The sequence below is a fragment of the Plutella xylostella genome, chromosome 17 (genome assembly GCF_932276165.1).
Source record: "Plutella xylostella chromosome 17, ilPluXylo3.1, whole genome shotgun sequence".
NCBI lineage: Eukaryota > Metazoa > Arthropoda > Insecta > Lepidoptera > Plutellidae > Plutella > Plutella xylostella.
In genome coordinates, this window is record NC_063997.1 from 2997209 (window position 1) to 3014842 (window position 17634).

The 17634-nt window shown below is 41.8% G+C and overlaps 1 protein-coding gene across 1 annotated transcript; it reads left to right on the forward strand.

Annotated features, from left to right (window-relative positions):
- Positions 1-309: 309 nt before the first annotated feature.
- LOC105394286 (arp2/3 complex-activating protein rickA) lies at positions 310-3860 on the forward strand. The gene is made up of 3 exons (XM_038111859.2): positions 310-748; positions 1025-1904; positions 3725-3860. Exons 1-2 carry the CDS (start codon positions 541-543, stop codon positions 1888-1890), a joined length of 1074 nt encoding a protein of 357 aa, XP_037967787.2. The 5' UTR covers positions 310-540; the 3' UTR covers positions 1891-1904; positions 3725-3860.
- Positions 3861-17634: the final 13774 nt, after the last annotated feature.

The following is a 17634-nucleotide window of genomic DNA, read 5'->3' on the forward strand; positions in this document are numbered from 1 at the left end:
GGAACAGCGACCATGTCCTATCACGTTGTTATTGTATCTTGATTTGTAAAATATATTTTTATTTATATACCTATTGACCAATGAGGGTGGTTTAATTCTTGACTAAACTTCGACAGTAAATTAGATTAGTCTGCCTAAACAACAATGAGCACTAGGAAATCTAGGAATGAGCCAAAACTTTCGCGTTCAGTTAATTAAGTGAACAATATCACTACATATTAGGTAGTCAGAGGAAGTAATGGAAGAGATTACTGCTGGCGATAAGGCTACATTATACTTCGTTTCTCTCTCGAAGATGATTACGATATTACATGCAGCACGCGAGATGATGCTATCCTAATCACACTTTTAAAGCCCTAAAAATAGTTTTATTTTTAGCACTAACAAATTTGTGCCTGTGTAGCGGGGCCTTATATTTGTCTATGGCCCTCACCATTTCCGTTGTCTATGGTGCCGCCGTTTTGTTCGCCATTACTCGATTTTGTGTTATCCGAGTCACGTCGCACAAGGAAAATTAATAATTAAAAAAGCTAGATAAGAATGGGGAAAAGAAAAAGAAGTAAAGATGAAAGTGAATTACTGGAAAAGGTAATGAAAAAAGTGAAGAAACTTGTCAGGAAGAAAAGAAGAATTTCCTCCTCGTCGTCGGATGGATGTGAGACACCTTCACAAGGTGTGTGTCTATCTCCTGCGCAATCGCCAGCAAGCATGAATCTCTGTGATTATGTCCCTGATGAAGGCAATGAAGGTAAGTTTCAAGTGCATATCGGGTCCAGATGTTAAATACAAATTGTGAAATCTACTTGTTAGAACTTGGTTAGAACACGTGGTTGACTGATCTTTCCTTCATAATATCTCGACGTTTATCGTGTGTAGATATGTGGATTTCATGTCATGATAACCATGTATAATGAGCGTAATAAAATAACGCAAATAGGTATTTTCTTCCCCGGCGTATATCGCGTGTGGAAAAGTTAACCTACAAATGTGAAACTGACCGGTTGTTTTTTCTGTACAATTACAGATGTTACCGCAGCTACCGAAAATGTAAATCTGGTTACGGAAGAAGAAAATAGCCAGCTGGACCCCGAGGTGCTGGAGTTACTTGGCTCTGACCCCACTCAAGTCAAGGAATTCGGTGACGACTTGCACAAGGAAGTCGCAAATAGATGGAAGCACATTCTGCTAAACGGGCTCACAAAGGAGGAGAAATCAGAGTTATCTAAACATTACTTACCAGCAGAAAACTGTGCATTTATCAGGCCACCTAAACTCAACCCAGAGGTGAAGTCGGCGCTACATGACCTTAATATAAAGAAGGATGCCTACTCTGAGAAGAAACAAGATGTCATGGCTAGTTGCCTCTCAGCAATTGGAAAAGCTTTAAATATGACACTAACAGAGAGGCATAGTGATCCAGAACTTATAAAAATTCTAAGTGATGCCGGCCGCCTATTATGTGATATCCATCACAGGGAGTCTGTATCGAGGCGGTTTGCCATTATCAATGCTGTTAACAAATCTAAAAGAGACACTATAAAGAACACTAAAATAGACCATAACCTATTTGGGTCCAACCTGACTGAACACCTGAAGACTTCAAAGGCCATATCTGTATCAGCTTCCGAGTTGAGATACAATTCTAGCAACCATCAACATCGTGCACAGCTGAACACTACCATGCCTCGTAGCCAACCAGCTTTAAACGTACGGGGGGCACCTCGGGCACCAGTCGCCGAGCCGCGAGCGTACCCCCGCCAGCCTCGGCGACCACCGCCACCGCCGCCGCCAGCGCCCGCGCAGTGGGACTACCGCCGTGCGCCGCCGCCGCCGCCGCAGGCGACTCGTCCACGGAACTACAGCCGCCCACCGCAGAACCGACGCCGTTAAATACTCTATCACAGGTACACAAACCTATACCTACTGCAGGCAGGCTCCAGTATTACATTAATGAATGGATTAATATTACCAATGACACAACTATCCTGTCTTGGGTTAAGGGATACCAAATACCATTTGATAATGAACCATATCAAACAGTTTCAAGTCAAAGTAAATGTTATAGTACCGAAGAGACTCTAATTATCAATGACTGTATTAATGACCTTTTAGAGTCAGGTTTCATATCTCCATGTAGTACATGCGAAAATCAATTTATTTCACCAATTTTCACAGTACCCAAGTCTAATGGAAAGCATAGGTTTATCTTAAATTTAAAGGAACTTAATAAATTCATTAATCCCACCCATTTTAAAATGGAAGACTATCGCACAGCTCTAAAGCTTATTGATTTTAACTCTTACATGGCAACCCTAGATTTAAAGGATGCATATTTTTTACTGCCCATCTCTCCAAGTGATAGAGTTTATCTTCGTTTTACCTGGAAAGGTGAATTGTTTGAATTTAATGTCCTACCCTTTGGTCTCTGTACAGCCCCATATGTATTTACCAAATTATTAAGGCCCGTCTTACACTACTTACGTTCATTAGGATACCTGTCTGTCAATTTCTTGGACGATTTTATGCTTATTGGAAACACATTCAAAGACTGTCTTGACAATTTAAAAACAACCAGAGATATACTTTTAAAACTAGGTTTTTTGATTAATGAGGAAAAAAGCCAGACATACCCCAGGAAAGAATGTACCTTCCTAGGCTTCATATTTAATTCGGTTAACATGTGCATATCGTTGCCAGAGGAAAAGAAAAGTCGTATTAAAGCTCAAGCAACAAAATTTTTAAATAATAAAAAATGCTCGGTCAGGGAGTTTGCTAAGTTTTTAGGCTTGTTAACATCAGCATGCCCAGCTGTTAAGTATGGCTGGGTGTACACTAAACAATTTGAGAGAGAAAAGTTTTTAGCTCTCAAATACTCAAATAATTACAACAAAGCAATGGTTTTGCCTGCGCATTTAAATAATGATTTAATTTGGTGGAGAGACAATACTGATTCTTCATATTGCTCATTTCAAACAAATAACTATGATATTGTAATATTTAGTGATGCTTCAACGACAGGCTGGGGCGCTGTCTGTAATGATAAAACAGCTCATGGGCACTGGAACGGTTCCCAATTATCACAGCACATCAACACCTTAGAATTGCTAGCAGCATTTTATGGACTTAAAATCTTTGCATCACACCTTAATAATTCCAATATCCTGTTAAGAATAGATAATACCACAGCTATTGCCTATATCAATAGAATGGGTGGAGTACAGTTCCCACATTTAAACAATATTGCACGGGATATATGGCAATGGTGTGAGGTGCGCAATATTAATATATTTGCATCATACATACAGTCTAGTAACAACAAGGAAGCTGATTTTGAATCTCGTCAGGCAATTAATATAGACACGGAGTGGGAATTGGCTGACTATGCTTTTAACCAGTTGACAGTTGCATTTGGTACCCCTGAATTTGACCTGTTTGCTAGTATTCAAAACCACAAATGTATTAGATATGCATCATGGAAATTAGATCCGAACTCAGAAATAGTTGATGCTTTCACATTTAACTGGGAGGGATTAAGATTTTATGCTTTCCCACCCTTCAGCTTAATTTCTAAAGTTCTACATAAGATAAAATTCGATAAAGCAGAAGGAGATTTAGTTGTGCCACTTTGGCCAACTCAATCATGGTTCCCAGTTTGGTCAAAGTTACTCATATCAGAAGTTTTATACTTCAAGCCTAATAAAAATTTGCTATTCTCCCCTTTCAGGGAGTCACATCCGCTCCATGCAGAGCTAACCCTGATGGCCGGGAGATTATCAGGCAGGCACTGATGAAGCGTGGGATCCCCATCACCTCACTTAACATTATGATGGCTTCATTTTCTCACAATACACTGAAGCAATACAATGCGTCACTCAAAGCGTGGTGGGCATATTGCAGTATTAAAGGTATAGATTATTGTAATTCCAATACTAGCCAAGTAATAGAATATCTGACAGAAAAATTTAATTCTGGAGCTAATTATAGTACACTTAATAGCCACCGCTCAGCACTGTCAATTTTATTAGGCCAGGAGGTCACCTGTAATGAATCCGTAAAGAGATTTTTTAAGGGCGTTTATCGTTTAAAACCACCTGCGCCAAAATACAATAACACTTGGAACCCTAATGTAGTATTAACCTATATTACTAATAATTTACCCAATGATTCAATCTCAATTAAAGATTTATCACATAAAACAATTACTTTGCTGGCTTTAGCATCTGCACAAAGAATGCAAACATTAAGTTTGATTAAAATTGATAATATTACATTTGATTTAGATAAAATTATTATTAAAATTGATGACTTAATTAAAACATCTAAACCAGGATCGTCTCAACCATTGATTATGTTGCCATACATTAAAGAAAACCCCACAGTTTGCCCAGCCCTTTGCCTTAAATCATACATGGATAGGACAGCTCATTTAAGACTCCAAGAAAAATATCTTTTTATTAGCTATCAGAAGCCTCACAAAAGAGTTGTTACCCAAACACTATCCCACTGGGTCAAATTTATGTTACAGAAGAGTGGCATAGACGTTAAAGTATATGGCTCTCATAGTACTCGCCATGCGTCTACATCAGCAGCTCATAGAGCTGGGGTCAACTTAGAAGTAATTCGGAAAGCCGCAGGCTGGACTAAGGATTCCAAGGTATTCTTAAAATACTATAATAAAGATGTTTGTAACTCAACAGACACTGATTTTGTACAATCACTATTTTGTTGATACTTATACCCACTTATATAAAGTATGTACGTTCTGATTTTAACATTCTCCATAGAACATGTTGATTTTGGATTTATATGAGTAAGTAGGTAATTAAGTACTTATTGTGGTACATAATTTGAATATGTTAAGTAATAGACTTAAGTTTATTTTAACTTTTATAACATTTATCGATTGAATTCTCACTATGAGAAGATGTTAAGTTTAATTAATATAAGCTATGTTAAATTGAATGAATAATAATTTTTTGGATAATTGTTGATTATTCATGTGTTTATTTTTATTTTATTTTTCGATGCTCTGAACATCTGCATGTAATATCGTAATCATCTTCGAGAGAGAAACGAAGTATAATTAAGAATCAAACGAACTTACCTTGTGAAGTTTGATGTCTAATTATACGAGTCTCTCGAACGAAGATGATTACAATCCCGCCCTGCCCTATTAGGTACCCAATGCTTAAAAAATAAAATAAAAAGTTGCTCTGAAATAATGGCGAACAAAACGGCGGCACCATAGACAACGGAAATGGTGAGGGCCATAGACAAATATAAGGCCCCGCTACACAGGCACAAATTTGTTAGTGCTAAAAATAAAACTATTTTTAGGGCTTTAAAAGTGTGATTAGGATAGCATCATCTCGCGTGCTGCATGTAATATCGTAATCATCTTCGTTCGAGAGACTCGTATAATTAGACATCAAACTTCACAAGGTAAGTTCGTTTGATTCTTAATTATTCTTTTAAATGAGCCATTCATCTTATGCTAAAAGATTTTTCGTATTTAGCCAAATCTTTTACGAGTAGTTCTAGGTCAACGGGAAATACCTACCTTATCAAAGAAAAGCTACACTTTGATATATTAAATACACTACCGTATTTAATATGCATATCTTTTTTCATAATAACTGACAGACAGATAACAGATTAATCATATAATGCTTCCATTTTATTCCTTTTGAAATATGAAAACCTAAAAGATCTTAATCTTGGACGTACAATTACAACCCAATTATTACATTCAATTCGCAAAGATATCACGTTTAAAAAAATGGTTTTCGTTTTCCTTAAAGAAAGGATAAAAAACATGGCTTCTTTATTGCGTTTAAGGGCCCCGTCGCGTTCTTTAAAAATGCAAATCTAATTTCCAATTTCGCCGGAGCCACAATGTTTTATTTAGTAAAGAAAAGTTGCGACCGAATGATGATGGCTAAAGTTTTTTTTTCCAGCTTTATGAGCGTCGGTTAATACTTTATTACGCTACCCCTTTTAAAGGGTAATTAAGGCCCTAACGATTTAATTATTATGAATAATAAAGCAGAGTGAATTAATGCAAGCAATATTTGGTTTATTTGACACGCAATGCTGGTATCTGTATGGAGCGTGATTAAAAACAAAAGCTTTCCTACTTGGGAAATTCATAAAATGTTATAAATAAAGCTTATTTTGTAAAGTTTCTACTCACAATTTAGTACCGCCGGAAGTTTCGAAACTTTTAAATTCCGTGTCACTTTATGACAAAAGTTTCCGATTAAAAAAAGTTTTCAGTCTCTTCATTTATTCACCGTTTTATTTTAAACTAGTGGTTATTTAAGCTTAAAAATGTTAATCAAATTCAATGGATCAGGTTTTTCGGTGTAACGTATACTTTGAACACTTGGGGATATGAAACTAAGTAAGTATGTAGCTAAGAACTCACGTGACAGGTCGTCATACAATGAGGCGTTTGTTAAAAAAAAAAAAAAGTTCCTTTTTGGAGAAATAGATGGCGTTGTCTGGGGTTGTACCAACTTTCAAACCCTCAGAACACACTCAGATCACAATATGTTATTCTGTGAGGCTAAGGAAATGTGAAAGTGACGTATGTAGGTAGAATTGTAGTATTATTTTCTCTATGATGTCGATGTCACTGTTGCTTCAGCGTTCAGTGCGATTGTGCGTACAGCCGTTCTTTTCAAGTTTTCTCAGTTTCCTTGTGTTTCTCCTGTATTAATTGAGTTGTAGTTGAGCTATCTGCTCCTCCTCCCTTGATACTGTAGAGTTAGTTTTTACAAGTTGCGACGGCACACATTCTCATCTTGTCTTGTAAGTATTTCTTTGGGATCTTATTTAGGATCATACAATAAATAAAAATAGAAAATCAGTTCTCGCACGCAGCACCCGTTCAAACGGCGCGCATAGAGAAAAGAACACTACGTGACGGCGCGGGTAGAACTATTCACAGAATACTTAGCACTATCCCAAGCCACATGCAGTCTGAGCCTCGGAAGGATGGCTCGCGCTACCACCCGACATTTAATCACAACTAGTGAGTTCTTATTCTGAGTTTAGTACTCTTTGCTCTCTATGTAATTTTTGACAGTTGGTACACTGCGTTTTCACGCCGTCTATCGGCTTACCCAAAAGCTCAACTGACAGCTGTCAAGGAAAACGGCTCATTCACTTAGGTAAGGGTACAATCAGCTGTATAAGTAGCTATCTATACACTTTTGTACCTTGTCAATCTGAAACTTACTTACTTACTTACTCCGCTGGCTCAGCGACCCGAAGTGGATCTTGGCCTCAGACACAAGAAGTCGCCACTGGTCTCTATCCTGCGCAGTCGCTCTCCAGTCGCCTGCCTGTAGTTGGCGCAGGTCCTTGCCGACTTCATCGCTCCAGCGATATTTGGGACGGCCAACTGGTCTACGACCGCTTGGTACTCCAAGGTAGGCCCTCTTGGCAGCCCGATCCTCCCCCATCCTTTGCAGATGACCAAGCCAACGGAGTCGCAGGGATTTAATTTGACCAAGGATGTTTGGCTCGGAAATCAGGTCTTCGATTTCCTGGTTCTTCCGTACTCTCCAGCTACCATCTTCCCTCCTCGTTGGTCCGAGCATTTTCCTCATCACCTTTCTTTCCGCAACCAGAATTTTATTCTCTTCCTTGAGAGTGAGTGTCCAAGCCTCAGAGCCATACATCAAGATCGGCCGGATTACGGTTTTATAAATTCGGATCTTGGTTTTCCTGCTGAGAAGCTTTGACACTAGCACTTTATGAAGAGCAGCGCTGCATCGGAGGGCGTTTTGTACTCGGATGTCGATCTCCTGCTCCCTTGTGTTTGTGTCAGTGATCGTACAACCTAAGTATTTAAATTTGGCCACTCCCTTATAATAAATCAGACACATGCAAGCCTGGTCCTTTAAACCAGAGACGACTGAGGAAGCCCTCATGACCTACCTCAAGAAAATCGAAAAATGTGAAGAGTATACTGTAGAAAAAAGAAATATACTAACAAAGAAACACGCTTGCTTCGTAATTGGAATGCCCGACAGCATTTATGGCAAATTTCAATCGCCATCTGTGTGGCCCCAGCACGTACGATTCACGGATTGGTTTCCCGCCCCACCCCGCGGCGATCGCCGTCGGGGACAAGACGACAACACCCGAAGCAGCGAGCGATCCCCACTCGGCGCCGCCGCCGGCCGCAGCCGCAGTAGTGGCCCGCCAGGCCCGGCCGCGCGCGCAGCCGCCGCCGCCGTCTCCTAGTATGCTCAACAACTATTGCGTAAGCTCGAATGTTTTAACCATAAGTAACCAAAATGTGCGATCTTTAGATAAAAAGACTCAGAGACTCGAGGTTTTGCTGCAGTGTGAACTAAAATGTGATGTCCTAGCGTTAACGGAACACTGGTTAACCAAGGACAAACTGCACTGTATCGGAACATCGTTTAATAACTATAATTTAATGTCAAGTTACTGTCGACCTTACGACGATTCCCATGGAGGATCTTGTTTGTTTGTAAACAATAGCACTAAGGCCGTAGAGAATAAGAATCTTACCGAATTGTCTGTAGAAAGATACTGTGAGATTTCTGCAATAGATTTAATTGACTTTAGTGTAACTATAATTTGTGTGTATAGAACCGGTTTAGTCGACGCTCATACATTTTTAACGCACTTGGAACGCTTGTTAGACAAAACAAATGAGTTGGGGTTGAGCTGCGTCATTGTAGGTGACTTCAATGTTGACGTGATAGGTCCTCCTTGTAGTGAACAGAAAAGGTTGATGGACATCCTCTCCATCCATAGCTACAGGAATGAGGTAAGCTTTCCAACCAGGGTCACAGCGACAACATCGACATGCCTCGACCACCTGTACTGCAACCTGCCGGCCGGCGCGGTGCGCGCGGAGCCCGTGGCCACTCTGCTGAGCGACCACCTCGCCGTGCGCGCCGCCCTGTGTCTGCCGCCGCCCGCCCGCCCGAGCCCACGCCTGCTTCGACAAATGACTCAAAACAACCGAGCCAGCTTCGTTGCATCGATCGCTTCTGTAGACTGGTCTGCAATATGGACCAAGAACTTGGCGAGCCCTGATGACCTAGCCACGTCAGTAATGTCAGTAATACGAAATAAAATTGAAGCATGCTTCCCGCTAAAACAATTTGTTTCACGGAAAGAGCAAAGTTGGATCACACAAGAAGTGTTAGATCTAAAGACGCTCATTTTTGATCTAACCGAGCTGGAGAGCACTTCAACCCACTCTCTCCAACATTTAATTTCAGATCTCAATGACAAATACACTAAAGTACTGCTGAGACAGAAGTCAGCCTACTACTCAAACATTTTACATAGTAGTAGCAACACCTGTAAGGCAGTATGGAAAGTAGTAAATAGAGAGAGGGGGAAGAGTACATTCGCTAGAGTAGACTTTACTGACGTGGTCAAAAGCTCGAATGGAGAGGTATTTAAATCCTCGAAGGAAGCGGTCGATGCGATGAACACACGCTTTGTGTCGGCGGCCGCGTCGTGCGGAGCGCCCAGCGCCGACCAGCCGGCCGCGCGCCTCGCGCTCGCCGCCGCGCGCGCCCCGCCCGACCGCTCGCTGCGATTCCGCCGCTTCACCGCTGCCGAGGTCTATCGAATTATCATCACTCGTATCCCGAAGAAACCTACCAAAGATGTATACGATATATCGATGGACCTTCTGCACACAGCGGCCGGAGCCCTCGCTGGCGTGCTGGCCGAACTGTACAATGAGTGTCTGAAGCATGGTATTTATCCCACTACTTTTAAAATGAGCAAAATAGCTCCTATTTTCAAGGGTAAGGGCGGCAAAGAAAATATTGACGGGTACCGTCCCGTGTCCGTTATACCGGCAGCGGCGAAGGTATTCGAGAATGGTTTGAGCTCCCGCCTGGTGGAGTTCCTGGAGTCCACGGCGGCGCTGTCCGAGCGGCAGTACGCGTACCGCGCGGGCCGCTCCACCACTGCCATGGCGCGCGAGCTGCTGCGCCGAGTCGTGGGAGCGAGGGAGAACAAGTTGCAGGTTGCTGTCGTATTCTGCGACCTGTCCAAGGCCTTCGACGTAGCCAACCACGACGTACTCGCTACCAAAATGAATTACTATGGCATTAGTGGACCTTCTCTCGCCCTACTGACTAATTCCATGCGCCAGAGGTCGCAAGTCGTAGTGGGCGAAGGAGGTTCTATTAGGTCTGATCCGCTGACTACAACGATGGGGGTAGCCCAGGGTTCCTCGCTGTCGAATATTATGTTTTCGCTCCTCCTGAACGACCTGCCCCAAAGCATCGATACTGCGCACATGCTAATGTACGCGGACGATGTGGCGGGAGTAGTCGTCGCTCCCAACATCGAGCAACTGGAGCAGCGTTTAAACGAGACGGCTACAAAACTCGCTCAGTGGTTTGGAATGAACGGAATGGTTTTGAACATCAGCAAGACCCAGTTCATACATTTCAACCTTGCTGGCCAACCACCGAAAGCCATCTCGGTACGAGCGGGTGATGCAGTCGTCGAACAAACCAAAGCCGCCACCTTCTTGGGTTTTATACTCGACAGAGGGTTGACCTGGGATGCTCACATCGATAAAGTTTGCGGAAAGTTGGGCAGCGCATGTTTCGCGCTGAACCGCCTGGCGCGCACCGTGCCTGCGGAGGTGGTCCGCACCTGCTACTTCGCCACCGTGCACTCGCTGCTGCAGTACGGCGCCGAGCTCTGGGGGCGCGCCGCCGACTGGGAGCGCGCCTTTAGAATGCAGAAGCGGGCCGTCAGAGCCATCGCACGCGTGTCGCAGGACACCTCCGCGAGGCCGTACTTTAAGTCGCTAGGCATCATGACGCTGCCCTCCATAGTGATTTACCAGGTAGCGATGTACGTCCGAGACAACTACGAGTCCTACCAAACCCACGGCGACGTGCACCATCGCAATACGCGCCGGGCCAACAAACTGATGGCCCTGGGCCGCGGGCTGGCCAAGTCTGGGAAGCTCACCCATGTCATGGGACCCGCGGTGTATAATAAGCTGCCTATTGCCATCACGGAAGCACCTAGCCATGATCGGTTCAAGTCCGCACTAAAACGCTGGCTTGTCGAGCAAGCGTTCTATAGATTTGACGAATTTATCAATTGAATGTTCGACCTAGTTAATCTTTTATTCAATTTAAATTAATTAAATTAATTTTATTAACTTATTTATACATTGTGTAATAATGATTATTTTTATAATCTTATAATTATATTGTGACATTATATCTACTAAAGGTAATTAATTATTGGTAATTGTAAATTATTATTATATTATTATGTATTTAAATTTTGACATGTAATCGTAATATTATGAATAAATGACTTATGACTTATGACTTATAGGCTGTCTCTCCCACTTGCAGGTTTTTTCGTACCTCATGGTTGCCTCGGTATCGTGTCATGTGGAGGTATTCGGTCTTTTCTGTGCTGATTCTGAGCCCGACCCTGTGAGCTTCCTCTTCTAGTATTTTGGCAGCTTCTTGGACCTCGCGTTCACTCTCCCCCAACAGAGCTAAGTCGTCGGCGTACCCGATCACCTTGTGCTGTCCATTCAGTTGTACCCCGCCATCATGTGTTAACACTTTTTGGATGACATACTCCAACACCAGATTAAACAGCGCGGGTGACAGGGCGTCTTCTTGCTTGAGCCCGGTTACCACGGAAAAAGCGTCAGTAAGGTCACCGTCCACCTTTACGCGCATCCTACTTATGCCCGTGGCCACTTTTATCATGGACACTAGTTTCCTCGGCATTTTAAATACTAGCAGTATTTTGAACAGTATTTCCCTGTCTACACTGTCGTATGCCTTCGTGAAGTCCACAAAAAGTGCGTGAATGTCTTGCGCGTATTCCCACTTCTTCTCCATTAGCTGTTTAAGCAGGAAAATCTGGTCAACGGTGCTACGATTGCGTCGGAATCCACATTGGTAGTCTCCCAGAGTCTCTTCTGCATACGGTTCCAGTCTACGTAGCAGTATGTAGGAGAGGATCTTATAAGCAGTCGGCAGCAATGCAATACCCCGGTAGTTTGAGCATCTTTTCCTAGATCCCTTTTTGTGGATGGGGCAGATAACGCCAACATTCCATTCGTCCGGCTGTCTTTCTGTCTCCCAGATCTTCAGAATCAGCTTGTGTATTCGTGCTTGTACCTCATTACCACAATGCTTCCAGACTTCGGCGGTGATATTATCAATACCCGGACATTTATTGTTCTTTAGCCTAGTGATGGCGCCTACTACTTCATCAATGCTTGGTGGTTGTACTTCTGCTTGGTTCTCACTATCTTCACCTATGCCAAGGCTTTGATCGTTCACCGGAGGACAATTCAGTAGCTCCTGGAAATATTTAAGCCACATGTCCTTGCGATTGTCCTCATCCGTTACCAAGTTCCCTTCCGAGTCTTCAAGGAACTGTGAGGTTGGTTGATAGCCTTTTTTCACAGACCTTAGCTCTTGATAGAACTTGCGTGTGGCATTGGCGTTCATGAGTGTTTCCATGTCTTTTACTAAGTTCTCTAGGTGTTCTTTCTTAGCCTTTCGTATGGTGTTTCTCGTTGCCTTTTTCACTTCTTCATACTTCGCCTTCCATTCTTCGTCTTGTTCTGCTAGTAATCTATAATGCCGCTTTTCTTCACTTGCTCTATCACATTCGTCCGTCCACCACTTCCTTCGCTTTCTCTTCTTCCTTTTGCCGAGAACTTTCAGAGCAGTATCTTTGATCGTGGCTTTGATTACAGCCCATTCACTGTCGATGTTTTCCTCTACCTGCAAGTGTTTAAACCTGTTGCCGAGTTCTATTTTAAAAGTTATTCTCATGTTTAGATCCTTAAGAGCTTCTGTATCAAATGGTTCTTCAGTTGGTTTCCGATGCTTCTTTGCAAGTTTTATCTTCGCCCTCATTTTGACACCTAGCATATAGTGGTCACTACCACAGTCTGGTCCCCTATATGCTCTGACATCCTCTACCACACTCTTGTGCCTTAAGTCAACTAGGATATGATCAATTTGATTGACTGTTCTTCCATCTGGTGATTTCCACGTTCCTTTGTGTATTTCCTTGTGTGGGAACATTGTACTCTTCACTACCATGGATTTAGAAGACGCAAAATTGATCAATCTAATGCCATTGTCGTTTGACTGGTCATGTTTACTATGTTTGCCAATTGTGGGTACAAACGCCTCTTCTTTGCCAATCATCGCGTTCATATCGCCCAAAACAATTTTTGTGTCATATTCGGGGATCTGATCATAGACAGATTCCAGTTCGTCGTAGAAAATGTCTTTGGCCTCTTCGCTTGCTGATTCTGTCGGTGCGTACGCGTTTACAATTGTGATATTGCTAAATCTGCTCTTTACCCTTAAAACACATATTCTCTCAGATATTGCGTCGAATCTAATAATGTTTTTAGTGGCATCTTTATTTGCGATAAAACCAGTACCATTAATGTGGTGGCCGCTGCTGTTACCACTATAAAATAGCACGGCTCCGTTTTCTAAATCACATTCTCCTTGTCCCGGCCATCTCACTTCTTGTAGCGCGGCTATATTGATTTTATGCCTTGTGAGTTCTTTGGTGAGTTGATACAGGGCACCATCTTTGTTCAAGCTTCGCACATTCCATGAGGCTAATCGGATGTCCGTTGTTCCATGCCGTTGGTCGTCGTTATTGGGATCGGATCGTATTTCTTCTTGAGTCTGTTTCGTAACAATGGTTTTTTGCGTGGGCGGGGCGTTAACCCGCCGCACAACCCCCATAATGCTGGAGGACCACACCCGTCGTTGGTCAGCGAGTCCATCAGACTTATCCGGTTAGCGTAGCTAGGCTGTGCTACCGACCATTCCCCTATCCGCCAACCAGGGGACGCTCCTCTACGCCAGACGGGACAGCGCGAATCTGAAACTGCGCCTATGAATTCATTGAAACATTGACGGTTCATCAGTTTGATAAAGTACAAAAGTGTATAGCTACTTATGCAGCTGACCGTACATCTATTAAATTTAGATGTGCAGGTGACTTTTGATGATGATGATGATGATTGGTCCGACCGATTTCGGCCATAGCGACCGCTTCGACCCCTAGTTCTGTTGGCGCGCGTGCGCCCTAAGATGGCTTATATAGCCGATCTTTGCGGCGAACCCCCTTGCACATGGTGGTGACTTTTACATATATTTTCATATTGACGTTTATGAAATTCAACGATGAGGCTACGATGAGGTTCTTAGAGAATCAGCAAGCAGTATCAACACTTATCAGTTATCTGTCATGGAGGACAGTCTAAATGAAAAGGCTGAGCTCAATATCAATCACTGATATCTAATAAGAACTTACTGGAGAGTCCTTCAGCTGGGGGCAAGTCTAGTAAAAAATTACACCACAACGACAGCTATTTTCTACGCGTAATATATAATAAGCTTTTAATTTTCTGTATACTTTTTTAGATTTTTTTTTAACACACTGGATGTTTTATAAGTGGTAGGTATAGAAGTTAGTAAGTAAAAGGGGGTGACGTCCCACGTTATTTAAATAGGCATAAGTATACGAATTGTTGAAACGAATGGCCAAAAAAGTTACGTAACCAACAAAACGCCTTCGATCCACTATCTATTTAATTTCAAATATTTTCCACAGGAGACAGAGGTTTGAAGGACTACAAGGTTAAACTTATTTTGGCTAGAACTACCTCTATCGAGCTCAGTCAGCAGACTGGTTCCCAGAAGAGCCCTTCAGTAAGATACACCTGGCTGGCAGGTGCCTTGGAGATTGGAAGTGGAGGGGTAAGGGGTAAGGGGGGGGGGGGGGGGGAGGAGATACGCTATCAATTTGACGAGAATCTGGAACCTTCGCTTTTGAAGAGATCATTATTAGTGATTGCGACGTAACCGGCTTTTATCAGCGTGACGATAATAAGATTGTTGTACGTTTATAATATTAGGCTTATCGAAGTATTTTCAGGTAATTACAAATATGTTAACATTGCCATTAACATAATGTTAACACATCAAGGTTTGGAGAGAACTAATGACATTAAGGCTGTCACTAAAGCTGGAAGAAAATCAGAATCTGTCAAATCTAGTGAGGGGGGGTTGAGGTATGCGGGGCGTTCTACGCACAATGACATGAAATTTTAACATAGTACTCGAAAACATAAAAGTGAAGACATGCCACTTTGTTAAAAATATACTAAGTAAGTAATATTGTTTTGTGATACGAAAATATTTATTTTTATTTGAAAGTATTTTTAATATTTAATAATTAATTATATATAAAGTCGTACCCGTGCCGATATTTATACAGGTTGTTGCAAAAAGGGTTTAATACTATGCCGAAACCTACGTGTGCAGCATGTTATTGATGTTATTTCTAAGCCAGGAAATGAAATCAGAATGTAAAAAAATCGCGAAAATATTATCAGAGTTTAATAGTTCAGGGTGTTGTATTAAACTCTGCCCCCGTGTAATAAAAAAAGTATAGTTAGCCGAAAGGGCGTTACTCAGGCGTCACTCTGAAAAACTTTTATCCTACGTAATTTTTTATATTCATGAAAAAAACGCTTCTTCATATAATTTTTTTTTGGTCACGTGACCTTTTAGTTAGACGACCTGTTTTTTTTTGGTGTTTCAAAAGCAGAACAGTAGTTTGCAGAACTCTGCATATACAGGGTGTCACAAAAGGTTACGTAGCTGGCAAAGGGATATGGGGAGGTCACCAGAAAAATAATAACATGTAAGTACCCCCGCAAGGGGGTACATTAGTACAAGGCGAAAGTGTGTATTTTTTTTTTAAGTACTTATGTGTATTTGGGATATGATAGAAATAATATTTTTGTTTCTTAAAAACCAAAAAATTTACACCTTGCTGCGCTCTTTTGCTCACTGTAAGTACACCTACAAATATTGCTGTATTAAAAAAAACGGTTTTGTTATAACGATTATAAAAAAAAAGTTATTTTCATGTCAAGGAGTCATTTACCTAATTACGATTTCACTCAACAGCAGGTGAACTGAAAAAATAAGTTCTAGTTCTATCATCACTTTAGATCGCAAACATTGTAACTCCACTTTTCTCGGCGAAAAGTACTCTTTGGTGTCAATAGAAACGTTTTTTGAATTCACATGTTTTCCTCTTTATTCGAAAAAAAAAACTGTATTCCGCATTTTACCATTTGTTTTCCTCTAAACCCCAAACCGTGATTTTTAAACAAGAAAACTTAGTAATTATACCCTTTATTCTCATATACAACGTGCGATGTAGGCGAACGTGAACGAAAACTATGCAATAAGCCTTTGTTTTTATTACTAATTTAGTAAATTACAATAACATACTCAACAATGTTAATTTTTCTTTTGCAATGTTATGTTGTTAAATTAAGATCTAATATTTTATTAACATGAAGTTACTATCAACTTTTTTTTGCATCTATGCGTCGAATCACAGCATGACGGCTGCTGCAGCTTCCTGCTGTCCTGTCCTCCAACCAATCCCACCAGTACTGCAAATTGCGTCGAATACGAGCCATTCTCTTCGACTTGACAAAACAGGTGCTCCCGGAAGGATCATAGATCGCACGGAACCCGTACCGTATAGAGGCAACGGACTCCTTTGCAACAGCCCCCCAGATTCGGAAGTAGCCCATGCACTGCATGGCGAGCACAGCTGCAGCAATTTTTTCGTAATGAATCATTGGGATGTCATCCCCGAAGGAGGCTCTCAGCCTACCTCACGACCTGTGTGACATTAGAAAAATGCACTGTGCTAACGCCGTTTGCGAGCTTGATTTGCAAGACCGCGTTGTATGCCAAGTTCCACAGCAGAGGGGTCCAAGACCTACCGCTGTGGAACTCCGCAACTGAACTTCTTCAGTGAAAACAAACCCTCTCTTTTCGCATCCTTAATGTACTTGTTAGACACGTATGACCTCTGTCAATTTTCTGCAGATAAGAAGACAAGTGATGGTATAGATGGAAGGTTCGCCCTCTAGGGGATAGAGTTGAACGCGGTTACTATTTTTAAGCAAACAGCCAGCGCAACAACTCGCCCGTGGTTCTTATCCTGCTCCGACAGTGAACGAACGCAAAGTATTGTACCCACTATTCGAATCCGCATTTCGGATACCAAACTGACTGTCCGAAAGGTCGAAACCGTACCACCACAGAGGTATGACTCGTTCGAAGAGCTTATCAGGCTCTTACAGCAATCAGATGTGTCGGTACACTGAAAGATAATCTACAGGCCTGCTTTATTTATTTAGGAGCACTAATGGCCTCCTTTCAGTCATTGAGTCACTGGCACTCAGGCTGCGGTTGAACAGGAAGATAGACTGTCTAAACAAATCATTTTTAGGCTAGTTAAAAAAAACTTTAGGTGGGTAGTATGCCAACTAGAACTACAAATAAAACAGTATTTATGTCTCCTCTAAAATTTGGTCACGAGGAGTTACGATGATTACGATCTAAGGTGACGCTGACGATATTTTATACAAGGTATTGAAAAAAGGGTATAAAGCTTAGCCAAAAGTGGATTTAGGTGCCATTCTGATCCACTTTTCTTCTACAATTTTGAAAATTCACGTAACAAAACCTTTTACATAGAAACTTATTC

Excerpts from the sequence above, each read along its gene's own strand:
- LOC105394286 (XM_038111859.2), top strand. The coding sequence starts at position 541 with ATGGGGAAAAGAAAAAGAAGTAAAGATGAAAGTGAATTACTGGAAAAG. Across the intron at positions 749-1,024 it reads CCCTGATGAAGGCAATGAAG|ATGTTACCGCAGCTACCGAA; the intron begins GTAAGTTTCAAG and ends GTACAATTACAG.